Source organism: Oncorhynchus gorbuscha, linkage group LG14 (assembly GCF_021184085.1).
Source record: "Oncorhynchus gorbuscha isolate QuinsamMale2020 ecotype Even-year linkage group LG14, OgorEven_v1.0, whole genome shotgun sequence".
Lineage (NCBI taxonomy): Eukaryota > Metazoa > Chordata > Actinopteri > Salmoniformes > Salmonidae > Oncorhynchus > Oncorhynchus gorbuscha.
In genome coordinates this window covers 11,085,874-11,097,662 of record NC_060186.1, presented here as the reverse complement: position 1 = coordinate 11,097,662, position 11,789 = coordinate 11,085,874, and the positions used below count along the sequence as shown (strand labels likewise).

General features: G+C 45.0%; 1 protein-coding gene across 2 annotated transcripts in view; it reads left to right on the top strand.

Moving 5' to 3' along the window:
• Nucleotides 1-668: 668 nt before the first annotated feature.
• LOC123994433 (muscarinic acetylcholine receptor M2-like) overlaps nt 669-11,789 on the top strand; it is a 93,198-nt gene continuing 82,077 nt past the window's right edge. For both annotated transcript variants that reach the window (XM_046297000.1, XM_046296999.1), the window contains exons 1-2: nt 669-807; nt 4,963-5,113. Coding sequence is in view for 1 of the 2 variants with exons in the window: in XM_046296999.1 (XP_046152955.1) it covers nt 5,083-5,113 (31 nt within the window). In the remaining variant the exon portion in view is untranslated. The remainder of the gene's footprint in view (nt 808-4,962; nt 5,114-11,789) is intronic.

Here is an 11,789-nt window from a genome sequence, read left to right as displayed (position 1 = left end):
AATCTGAGGACGCCCATGTGCTCCCTATGGTCTTGACGGCTCTGTGCGCAGTCAATGCTGCGCTCATAGAGCATGAGGAGACATTGTTCTGGGGTAGGTTAAATCGTTATAACCAGCGGCTAAACAAGTCTCATATCACTGAGAGTGCTGTGCAGTTCAGCACGTACGGGCAAATGGCTAAACTCATTTAAATCCTCCTCTGCAGAGGTGTGTTTTGAAGACGATCAGCCAGCAGCTTTGCCTTCGTATTGACTTTCTCCCCCAGTGTTCTTGCTCAGGCGTCGTGTGCGCTCTCCATGGTGCTGAAAGGCATTCACGTAATCCGCTCAAACGAACAGCCTTGGCTACCCAGACGACATTTCACAAGTAATTCAAATCACATTTTGGAACATACAGCGCACAAACAATGCAAACATGATAGGACATATATCATTTGTGTAGTATACAATACAATTATCACGCAGTTTGCAACTCTGCATACAATCAGTGTATAACATCACCGTCGGTTTTGTTCGTCAAAAAGCAAGACAACTACGCAGTGGATTTCACCGGCAACAAATATTCTATGAAATTCTGCACTGTGCACCGCCCCCCTCTAACTCTCCCGCTCTCTCTATCTGTCCCTCACATACGCTATCTCCTCCCTCGCCACTTTCTCCAGCCAAGAAGCTATCTTTGCCTCCCCAGCTTTACTCTACAAGCATGTCCTCAGACTTGCAGCCGTGTGATGAAGCGAACCAACTGACTTCCAGAGAGCACCGGATGAAGGAAACCCGCTGCACGAGTAGCAGAAAAGCCTGAGAGCAGGTAATTAACTCAACAACATATGTCCCGCAAAACTTAATGATGTTTGGTTAGAGAATGGAGAGAAATGCACACGATAAAAATTCGCTCAGTCAGTGTACCGGCGCATAACATTCGTGTGTAATGTAATTGTGCAATCTTTATAGTAGTCTGTACCTTTGGAAGTTTTTATATCAATTTACTTGGGATACATGCATAATGTATCAGCATCAGTCGTGGCAGGATAGTGACAGAACTTTGTGCGCAACAAGCAAAGTTCGACTTGACCTATGGTATATGAGGGTCTTTCTTGGGCATTCACCACATTATACTGAATCAACCGATGCTATACAATAGACAATGTCGTATAGGAGTCATATTTCCTATCGGGGGATGTAATAAACGTGTTTATCAGTGACATGGGAGTGGAGATGGTTTGCGCTTTAGACATGGGTATCTGTATATTGTGCCATGCCATGATGCGGAATGGAATTGTCACATTGCGCAATGAAATTCAGTTTAGCAAATAAATACATGATCATAGTGCTATGGATATTGTTTTCTATTACCTGCTGTTGTCGTAAATATTGGAATGATTCTCTTTTATTTTGGAGAAGTAAAAACTATTTTATTCTTATATGATCCATATCTTCTTTTCAGTGGATTGTTTCTGCATCCAACACAAATGAAACGATATATACAAAGGTGGTATACAATGTTACGATAATACATCTTTAATTAGTTGTCTTAATAAATACAATGATCATAAAGGGGAATATTACATGTTCCACCATTTGCATGTCTGTTGCCGATCCATCCATGGAGCGGTTCCTTTCTCTATAGGAATGGCATTGCGCATCCCCGTGCCAGGCACTTCTCCAGCAAGACAGAAAGCATTTCGTGAGAGTTGGCAAATTGTTTTTCAAAGCAAGTTCAACAGTATCGAATTTCCCGCTTGGGCTAGTACAACTGTATTGCGTTAATTAAGATGTTATTCTATTGTGCGACACAAAGAGGGTATACCATTTAAATATGCCATTGATTCGTGTTTTGTATATGTTAATGTGTTTATATATTTAAATAAAAATATAAAATAATCGTAGTCATTTTGCAGTGAAGTATGAAGCATTCGGAAGTTGACGCATGATTTTGACTCGATGTCCTTGATTTGGAGACCTTCATACCTCGTGCAAATACGATTCTGTCCATACAGAATGGTATTGCTGTGTCCCCTACCCCACAAAGGAAGACAGGGAATAGTTTGTCGATTTCGTCGTCAGACTCCATTAATTTATGCATCCCACCATCATAACGATAAATGGACAGCACGCTGCATGAACATACATGCTGGGATATGTTCAAGAGATGATTTTCAATTATTTCACCCAATGCGCAATGAGTTTACTCGTGGTTGTTTTGCAGTGGTGATGGGAGAAGGGGTTCGATTAATGACAAACAACAGGGTTTGTTCGACTGTGATGAAGCTGCACGTCTCACTGAATGTGCGCGTAAAAGCGCGCTTGGCACTGCGCGAGCAAACCCCGAAGGATGAGTTTGGAATATGGCTGGTGCGTTTTGACACAGATTAGCAGATTGTATGATTGTACAACTGACAGCATTAACAGGAATGAAATCAGTGAGCGATTCCAGATTTCTCAACAGATCAAATAAGGGATCTTGCCCCATTATCTAGGTTGCATGACGTGTTCCGAAATTGCGTCAAAATCAAGTTTTGAAACGAGCCACTGCTTTTGTGTTTTGAGGTCGCTGGAAGCTGGTGCAATTCCTCACGATAACGTCACAGTCGTGTCAAGCCTTTTGAGGTTGGAAAATAAAAAATGTGCTTTGCATCGATTACCATCCCCATGTGAAGTATGGGTTCCTGTGATCTCCAATAAAACTCTGGTCACACTGCGGGAGAATAAATGTGCCTGGCTATTCATAAATAGCCCCATATACTCACATAAGGATATGCATTTATCAGATCGGGTTAAAGACACACTGTCTCGACTGTCCCACCTGTAACCTGTGATATATGATTGTTTTTGATCGAGTTGATAGGTGATGAGAAAAAAAACATTTATTTTATAGGTGAAGAATCTGTGCTTGCATTACTTATTGGTCTCCCAATTCTAAATGACGTTGGCCATTTAACAGAATGCAGAGGGGGCGAACCCTTTGAAGGCGGATGCAAATGTACCTCTTGTTAATGTGTCTGGTGTGTTTGATTAATTAGTGCACTTGATGCATTGGAGGTCCAGGTGCAGGTTGAAAATCGTGGTCATCATTTATAACATAAAGGCACGGACTCTGCACTCTCTCTTTTACTTGCGTAAGTGCACTGGTAATTATTAGGAACAATGTTACCCTGAATTCATTGTTGAAATTAATTGGTTTTGTGAGATAAAGACTGGGCAGACAACACTAGACCAATTGAATACTGAATAATTGTTGGTAGTGGTTTGGTTCTTGCAAAGTGTATTTAGTTCTGGTACAGCTTGGCTGATAGGGTGCATTCTGGCGCTCACAATTAAGAGCCTTTAACAGAATGGTTATTTGTATTGCCTTTGCTCAATATTCGCAAAATACCATGCACGAGTAACCTAAATTCAGCAAAAAAAAAGAAACGTACCTTTTACAGGACCCTGTCTTTCAAAGATAATTCGTAAAAATCCAAATAACTTCACAGATATTCATTGTAAAGGGTGTAAACACTGTTTTCCATGCTTGTTCAATGCCCCATAAACAATGAATGAACATGCACCTGTGGAATGGTCATTAAGACACTAATAGCTTACAGATGGTAGGCAATTAAGGTCACAGTTATAAAAACTTAGGACACTAAAGAGGCCTTTCTACTGACTCTGAAAAACACCAAAAGAAAGATGCCCAGGGTCCCAGCTCATCTGCGTGAACGTGCCTTAGGCATACTGCAAGGAGGTATAAGGACTGCAGATGTGGCCAGGGCAATAAATTGCAATGTCCGTACTGTGAGACGCCTAAGACAGCGCTATAGGGAGACAGGATGGAAGGCTGTCCTCGCAGTGGCAGACCACGTGTAACAACACCTGCACAGGATCGTACATCTGAACATCACACCTGCGGGACAGGAACAGAATGGCACCAACAACTGCCCGAGTTACACCAGGAAAGCACGATCCATCAGTGCTCAGACGGTCCGCAATAGGCTGAGAGAGGCTGGACTGAGGGCTTGTAGCCTGTTGTAAGGCAGACATCACCGGCAACAACATTGCCCATGGGCACAAACCCACCGTCGCTGGACCAGACAGGACTGGCCAGTGTTCTTCACTGACGAGTCACGGTTTTGTCTCACCAGGGGTAATGGTCGGATTCACGTCTATCGTCAAAGGAATGAGAGTTACACAGAGGCCTGTACTCTGGAGCGGGGTCGATTTGGAGGTGCAGGGTCAGTCATGGTCTGGGGCGATGTGTCATAGCATCGTCGGACTGAGCTTGTTGTCATTCTAGGCAATCACAACGCTGTGCATTACAGAGAAGACATCCTCCTCTCTCATGTGGTATCCTTCCTACAGGCTCATCCTGACATGACTCTCCAGCATGACAATGCCACCAGCCATATCAGCGAAGAGACCGGATCTCAATCCCATTGAGCACATCTGGGACCTGTTGGATCAGACTGTCAATACATTCCCATCATTATACATGATCAATATCACATTAGAGACGCAACCACTAAGAGTAAGCATCATTTCCCTGTGCCGTTGTGGTTTATGACCATGATTATCTCATACTGTACTGTAAAGGCATATACTAACCCTTAGGGTAAGACGCTGTATAGGACTCATAACCTATATTCTATAGACTTGGAGATCTGTATCAGTGTGAATATGTTGTGTTGCATATTGGCAGCTCTGCATGACATGCTGGCTTACTAACCATGTGAGTAAAGAGGAAGAATGGGATTTGAGTTTGTGTGTAGGGAGCTATTGATTTATTCATTTTTACCTATGAGGTCGTTTTTTATACTTGTTCATTTTTGTTTTACACTCATTCTCCAACGTATCTACACCAACCATGAGATAGATGTGGAGTTTGTTCAAAGTCATCCCCCTAAGGTGGGACATATTGACGGGCTATGTTTATTTGGCAGAGAGAGTTACCATTCAGTGAGATGCTATTTGTGTGTTTTCTCTATAGGGGCACCCCAAGCTGACCCCATCCGGAGACTTCTTCCTGGGCTGAACACAATGGAGACTGTTTGACAGTGGAAGTGGAGGTTTACTGTACAGTAGCTCAGCTGGAGTTCCTCGCCCCTTCATGACATGCAGTGAGCCGATGCCACCAGCAGGTATGGTGGACAATTGTCATTAAGATTAATGACCTAGTGTGATTTTTAAGTTGTTGCTGCTCCAGAACCTATTAGGTAGTTTAACTTTTCATAGATAGATGTAATGTTTTGCATATTAGCCATCTATAGAGTTGTGGTCTGTTAGGAGAGCAGCAAGTATCTGCTTGAGAGATAGAGTTGTGGTCTGTTAGGAGAGCAGCAAGTATCTGCTTGAGAGATAGAGTTGTGGTCTGTTAGGAGAGCAGCAAGTATCTGCTTGAGAGATAGAGTTGTGGTCTGTTAGGAGAGCAGCAAGTATCTGCTTGAGAGATAGAGTTGTGGTCTGTTAGGAGAGCAGCAAGTATCTGCTTGAGAGATAGAGTTGTGGTCTGTTAGGAGAGCAGCAAGTATCTGCTTGAGAGATAGAGTTGTGGTCTGTTAGGAGAGCAGCAAGTATCTGCTTGAGAGATAGAGTTGTGGTCTGTTAGGAGAGCAGCAAGTATCTGCTTGAGAGATAGAGTTGTGGTCTGTTAGGAGAGCAGCAAGTATCTGCATAAAATAAACACCTGAGCGGGGTCGCCACATCCTGTTTTCAGGAGGAAAGCAAGCTAGTTTGAAAATACTGTATCCCTGAAAACAGGATGTCACTTGATTAGTCACTTGTTTAATACAATTGCAAAGTTAACACATAATGCACTCCGAGCTTTGCCTATACATTCCCACCATGTACGCACCATGTATGCTCACTTTTAAATGAACCCAGGCTCTAATGGCAAGTTCGTCAGGCTGGCACCAGGGGTGCATTTGATATAGCAGCGAGGAGCAAAGGTGTATTTTTAAAAGTTGACATTTAGTCTTTAGAGCAGTAACCCAGCGGGGGTGATCGAGCAGTGGTGCGGTGGTGATCGAGCAGTGGTGCGGTGGTGATCGAGCAGTGGTGCGGTGGTGATCGAGCAGTGGTGCGGTGGTGATCGAGCAGTGGTGCAGTGGTGATCGAGCAGTGGTGCGGTGGTGATCGAGCAGTGGTGCGGTGGTGATTGAGCAGTGGTGCGGTGGTGATCGAGCAGTGGTGCGGTGGTGATCGAGCAATGCGGTGGTGATTGAGCAGTGGTGCGGTGGTGATTGAGCAGTGGTGCGGTGGTGATCGAGCAGTGGTGCGGTGGTGATTGAGCAGTGGTGCGGTGGTGATCGAGCAGTGGTGCGGTGGTGATCGAGCAATGCGGTGGTGATCGAGCAGTGGTGCGGTGGTGATCGAGCAATGCGGTGGTGATCGAGCAGTGGTGCGGTGGTGATCGAGCAGTAGTGCGGTGGTGATCGAGCAGTGGTGCGGTGGTGATCGAGCAGTTTGTTCAAGCAGTGTTGTGGTGGTGATCGAGCAGTTTGATCGAGCAGTGTTGTGGTGGTGCAGTTTGATCGAGCAGTGGTGCGGTGGACATCAGTGGAGCTGAGAGATGGCACCAGTTGAAAAATGCCTGATTATCACGCTTTCAATCACAGCAGGCTGTCACATTTACACTGAGCTGCTGGTCTTAAATCACACTTTTGTATTATATTCTTATGCAATTAAAATGTTATTTCTTGCTTTGTATGGATAATCTGAGGCAGCAGCGATGGAGGCTTGTTAAGGAAGAGGATGTAATTAAGCTAAAATGGGAGAATGGAATAAGAGCATGTGCAAACCTTCCACTCTAACGTGTTGAGCACAATCGAGTGGTAAGGAAGTCCTCTCCAGACGGTTTCTTGAGCAGCTACATTGACCATGCTAGTCACCACCAATCAGAACACGGAGATGTGTCAAGATACAGCATGCCCATCTCCGCTCCAAATAAGTACTTACATTGCACGTTGCATGATTTCCTGATACAACTCTGTAGCCTATATCCTGTAACAATAGGGTTCTCGCAAGCCTGCGATTCAGCTCAAGCAACATCAAAAAAATCGGACAATCAAACCTGTCATGGCAAATACAATCCAGCTGAATTGTGCTGTCATAACAGCAGTCACTACACCTGGTGCATGTGATGGGTTATTGATCTGACGTTGAAGGAGTCAGAACTTACATGGGGTGTACCGGAGGAACTCCACAGCACTGAGTGATGCTCCTCCAGATCTTTGTCTAGCACTGTGAAGTATGGATCAAATAAAATAGTGTCATTGCATTTCCTACAAAGACTATAGGAGGTCGTTGAACTAAGCGGTATGTCATATTACTTCTTCTGTGCATAACAAATGCTGAAGAGATGTAGTGACCCTGTAATTGGTTGTAAAACCCAAGCTTGCCGTTTAGTATTTCAGGGCTCTCTAGTCTATACGGTGGTGAATTACACTACCTCAGATGAACCCAGTGATGATTGTAGTGTAAAAGCTTGATAGAATACATCAGAAGCCATTACTCTTCAAAATTGGTTCTAGGTAATCTGTTTAGTGTCCCACAGGGGGAGACCTGAATACTTTAAATCATGCAGGTTGGCATTTATTGGGATGACTCATTTACTGGAGGAAGCTCTGCAGGGTAGTCACTAACTGGCACTGCCACAAAGTCATACAATCGGATTTTAAACACAACCCTAACCGTAATCTTAACCCTTACCGAAACTCTAACCTGTACTACACAGGTAACCTTATGCCTAATCCTAACCTTAAATTCAGACCAAAAAGCACATTTTGGTTTTCATGGTTTCTTTTAACAATATATAGTCAATTTTGACTTTGCCGCTGGCCCGTCTAGTGGAAATCGCTCAGCTCCACCTCCAGGACAAGATTCATTCCAATAAATGTCAACATGCTTTAATCATGGCCGGAGAAACTGTAAGATCTGTCGATATCATTGTAACGAATCATCCACAATGTATCTCTCTCTCTAAGTCTCTTTCCTGGTCCCCTCCCTTTGAAATAGGCAGGCTTCTAAAAGGTTGCAGTGTTTTTGTGGTGCACCGTGACGCTGTTCCATTCTAATCAAGAGGGTTCACTGCATTACCCTTGGGCTAGCAGCTAGCCTATCAGCTATTGTTGGGACACAGCTTAGAGATGGAAGAAAGAGCTTCCCCTCTGCTGTCTGTAAACAGTGTCGAATCATTTGTTGTACCATAACAGAGAACCAAGACTGCTTAGTAATAGTAGTACTACTAAGTAGTAGTACCATCGATATCACAAGATATTTCTCTGCCTGTTTTCGGTTCTCAGACACAGCTGAGGAAGCCTCAGGTGTTCCTAAGTCCTGCCACTCATCCAGTAATAATTCCGGCTGCCATTCCCGGTGCTTAATTGCACTAAGCCTCGGCACCGGATAAATCCGTCCCTGCTCTTCTAGCTCCATTATTATTGGCTCCATAAAACATTCAGCAGTCCCCGCTCCCGTTGGAACGATGGCGGAGCAGTGACATTGTAATTTTCCAGCCAGATCTAATTCCTCCATGATGTAGGATTGGAAGATTGGATGACAGAAGACATGGAAAGATGGAGAGATGGTTTTCCCTCCCTGATTTCTGACCTCTCACACACAGGTTGGATATTGGAGTGATTATTTTTCCCAATCCCCCCCTAGACTCAGTAGGTAGATAATGATACAGCCAGCCTGGCTCATCTGGCTGTTATTGTTATCAACTCTGCCCAGACAGAATATACTGCTCTATAGGGACGTTTTCCACTACAGTGCTACTGCTGTTGCTGCTGCTGACCCTGTGGATGTTTGTGAGTGAGCCTTGCAACAATTTCTCCTCTTTCGGGTCATGAACACTAACGAGCAATTAGACAGGAAGAGGGACGATGATACGAGGCTGAAAAATGTCTCCCTAAAGTCCTGGTGAGTTTGAGCTCTTTCAGGCAGAGTCTGACAGGACTGGGCCTTTAATCATTCACAGTCACTAACAGGACCAGTGAGACTGTCTGAATGGGTTTGTGTTATGTCAGAAAGAACTATAGCATCTCAAACATTTGACATACACACTCCAGGAAGCACGGACAGATACACACACACTTACACTCATAGTCACACCACACACACACACACACACACACACACACACACACACACACACACACACACACACACACACACACACACACACACACACACACACACACACACACACACACACACACACACACACACACACACACACACACACACACACACACACACACACATGTCCTTTGCCGGTCCTTTTCTCTTCATTCACCATTCCCTGGATCACCGTCATCATCTGGTGCTATCTAGAACCTAATAGTGTTCTTCAGCTGTGCCCATAGGAGAACCCTTTGAAGAACCCTTGTTGGTTCCAGGTAGAACCCATAGGGCTCTACATGTAGTTCCACCTGCAACCAAAAAGGGTTCTCCTATGGGGACTGCTGAAGACTCCTTTTAGAACCACAATGATGACCTTTTTATCCTGGATACTGGGCTCCCCACAAAGGTTGACATGTCTACCAAGGTGATAGGTTAATCATGTGTATTTCTTGAATGAATTCTGCATTTCCCCTGTCCTAGTGGATCTGTTGTTTTCCCATCCTCAGCCATTCACTTTCAACAACTAAGTGTTTTCAGCCCCTATTTAAAGGACTAACATGGTTTTAAAGGTCATTCTTACACTTTACATTCAATTGTCTTCCTAAAAGGCCTAAATCAAATCAAATCAAATCAAATTTATTTATATAGCCCTTCGTACATCAGCTGATATCTCAAAGTGCTGTACAGAAACCCAGCCTAAAACCCCAAACAGCAAACAATGCAGGTGTAAAAGCACGGTGGCTAGGAAAAACTCCCTAGAAAGGCCAAAACCTAGGAAGAAACCTAGAGAGGAACCGGGCTATGTGGGGTGGCCAGTCCTCTTCTGGCTGTGCCGGGTAGAGATTATAACAGAAAATGACCAAGATGTTCAAATGTTCATAAATGACCAGCATGGTCAAATAATAATAAGGCAGAACAGTTGAAACTGGAGCAGCAGCACAGTCAGGTGGACTGGGGACAGCAAGGAGCCATCATGTCAGGTAGTCCTGGGGCACGGTCCTAGGGCTCAGGTCCTCCGAGAGAGAGAAAGAAAGAGAGAATTAGAGAGAGCATATGTGGGGTGGCCAGTCCTCTTCTGGCTGTGCCGGGTGGAGATTATAACAGAACGTGGCCAAGATGTTCAAATGTTCATAAATGACCAGCATGGTTGAATAATAGTAAGGCAGAACAGTTTAAACTGGAGCAGGAGCATGGCCAGGTGGACTGGGGACAGCAAGGAGTCCTCATGTCAGGTAGTCCTGGGACATGGTCCTAGGGCCCAGGCCAGTTGAAACTGGAGCAGCAGCATGGCCAGGTGGACTGGGGACAGCAAGGAGTCATCATGTCAGGTAGTCCTGGGGCATGGTTCTAGGGCTCAGGTCCTCCGAGAGAGAGAAAGAAGGAGAGAAGGAGAGAATTAGAGAACGCACACTTAGATTTACACAGGACACCGAATAGGACAGGAGAAGTACTCCAGATAAACAAACTGACCCTAGCCCCCCGACACATAAACTACTGCAGCATAAATACTGGAGGCTGAGACAGGAGGGGTCAGGAGACACTGTGGCCCCATCCGAGGACACCCCGGACAGGGCCAAACAGGAAGGATATAACCCCACCCACTTTGCCAAAGCACAGCCCCCACACCACTAGAGGGAAATCTTCAACCACCAACTTACCATCCTGAGACAAGGCCGAGTATAGCCCACAAAGATCTCCGACACGGTACAACCCAAGGGGGGAAACCCAGACAGGCCGACCACAACAGTGAATCAACCCACCCAGGTGACGCACCCCCCCAGGGACGGCACGAGAGAGCCCCAGCAAGCCAGTGACTCAGCCCCGTAACAGGGTTAGAGGCAGAGAATCCCAGTGGAAAAAGGGGAACCGGCCAGGCAGAGACAGCAAGGGCGGTTCGTTGCTCCAGAGCCTTTCCGTTCACCTTCCCACTCCTGGGCCAGACTACACTCAATCATATGACCCACTGAAGAGATGAGTCTTCAGTAAAGACTTAAAGGTTGAGACCGAGTTTGCGTCTCTGACATGGGTAGGCAGACCGTTCCATAAAAATGGAGCTCTATAGGAGAAAGCCCTGCCTCCAGCTGTTTGCTTAGAAATTCTAGGGACAATTAGGAGGCCTGCGTCTTGTGACCGTAGCGTACGTATAGGTATGTACGGCAGGACCAAATCAGAGAGGTAGGTAGGAGCAAGCCCATGTAATGCTTTGTAGGTTAGCAGTAAAACCTTGAAATCAGCCCTTGCTTTGACAGGAAGCCAGTGTAGAGAGGCTAGCACTGGAGTAATATGATCAAATTTTTTGGTTCTAGTCAGGATTCTAGCAGCCGTATTTAGCACTAACTGAAGTTTATTTAGTGCTTTATCCGGGTAGCCGGAAAATAGAGCATTGCAGTAGTCTAACCTAGAAGTGACAAAAGCATGGATTAATTTTTCTGCATCATTTTTGGACAGAAAGCTTCTGATTTTTGCAATGTTACGTAGATGGAAAAAAGCTGTCCTCGAAATGGTCTTGATATGTTCTTCAAAAGAGAGATCAGGGTCCAGAGTAACGCCGAGGTCCTTCACAGTTTTATTTGAGACGACTGTACAACCATTAAGATTAATTGTCAGATTCAACAGAAGATCTCTTTGTTTCTTGGGACCTAGAACAAGCATCTCTGTTTTGTCCGAGTTTAATAGTAGAAAGTTTGCAGC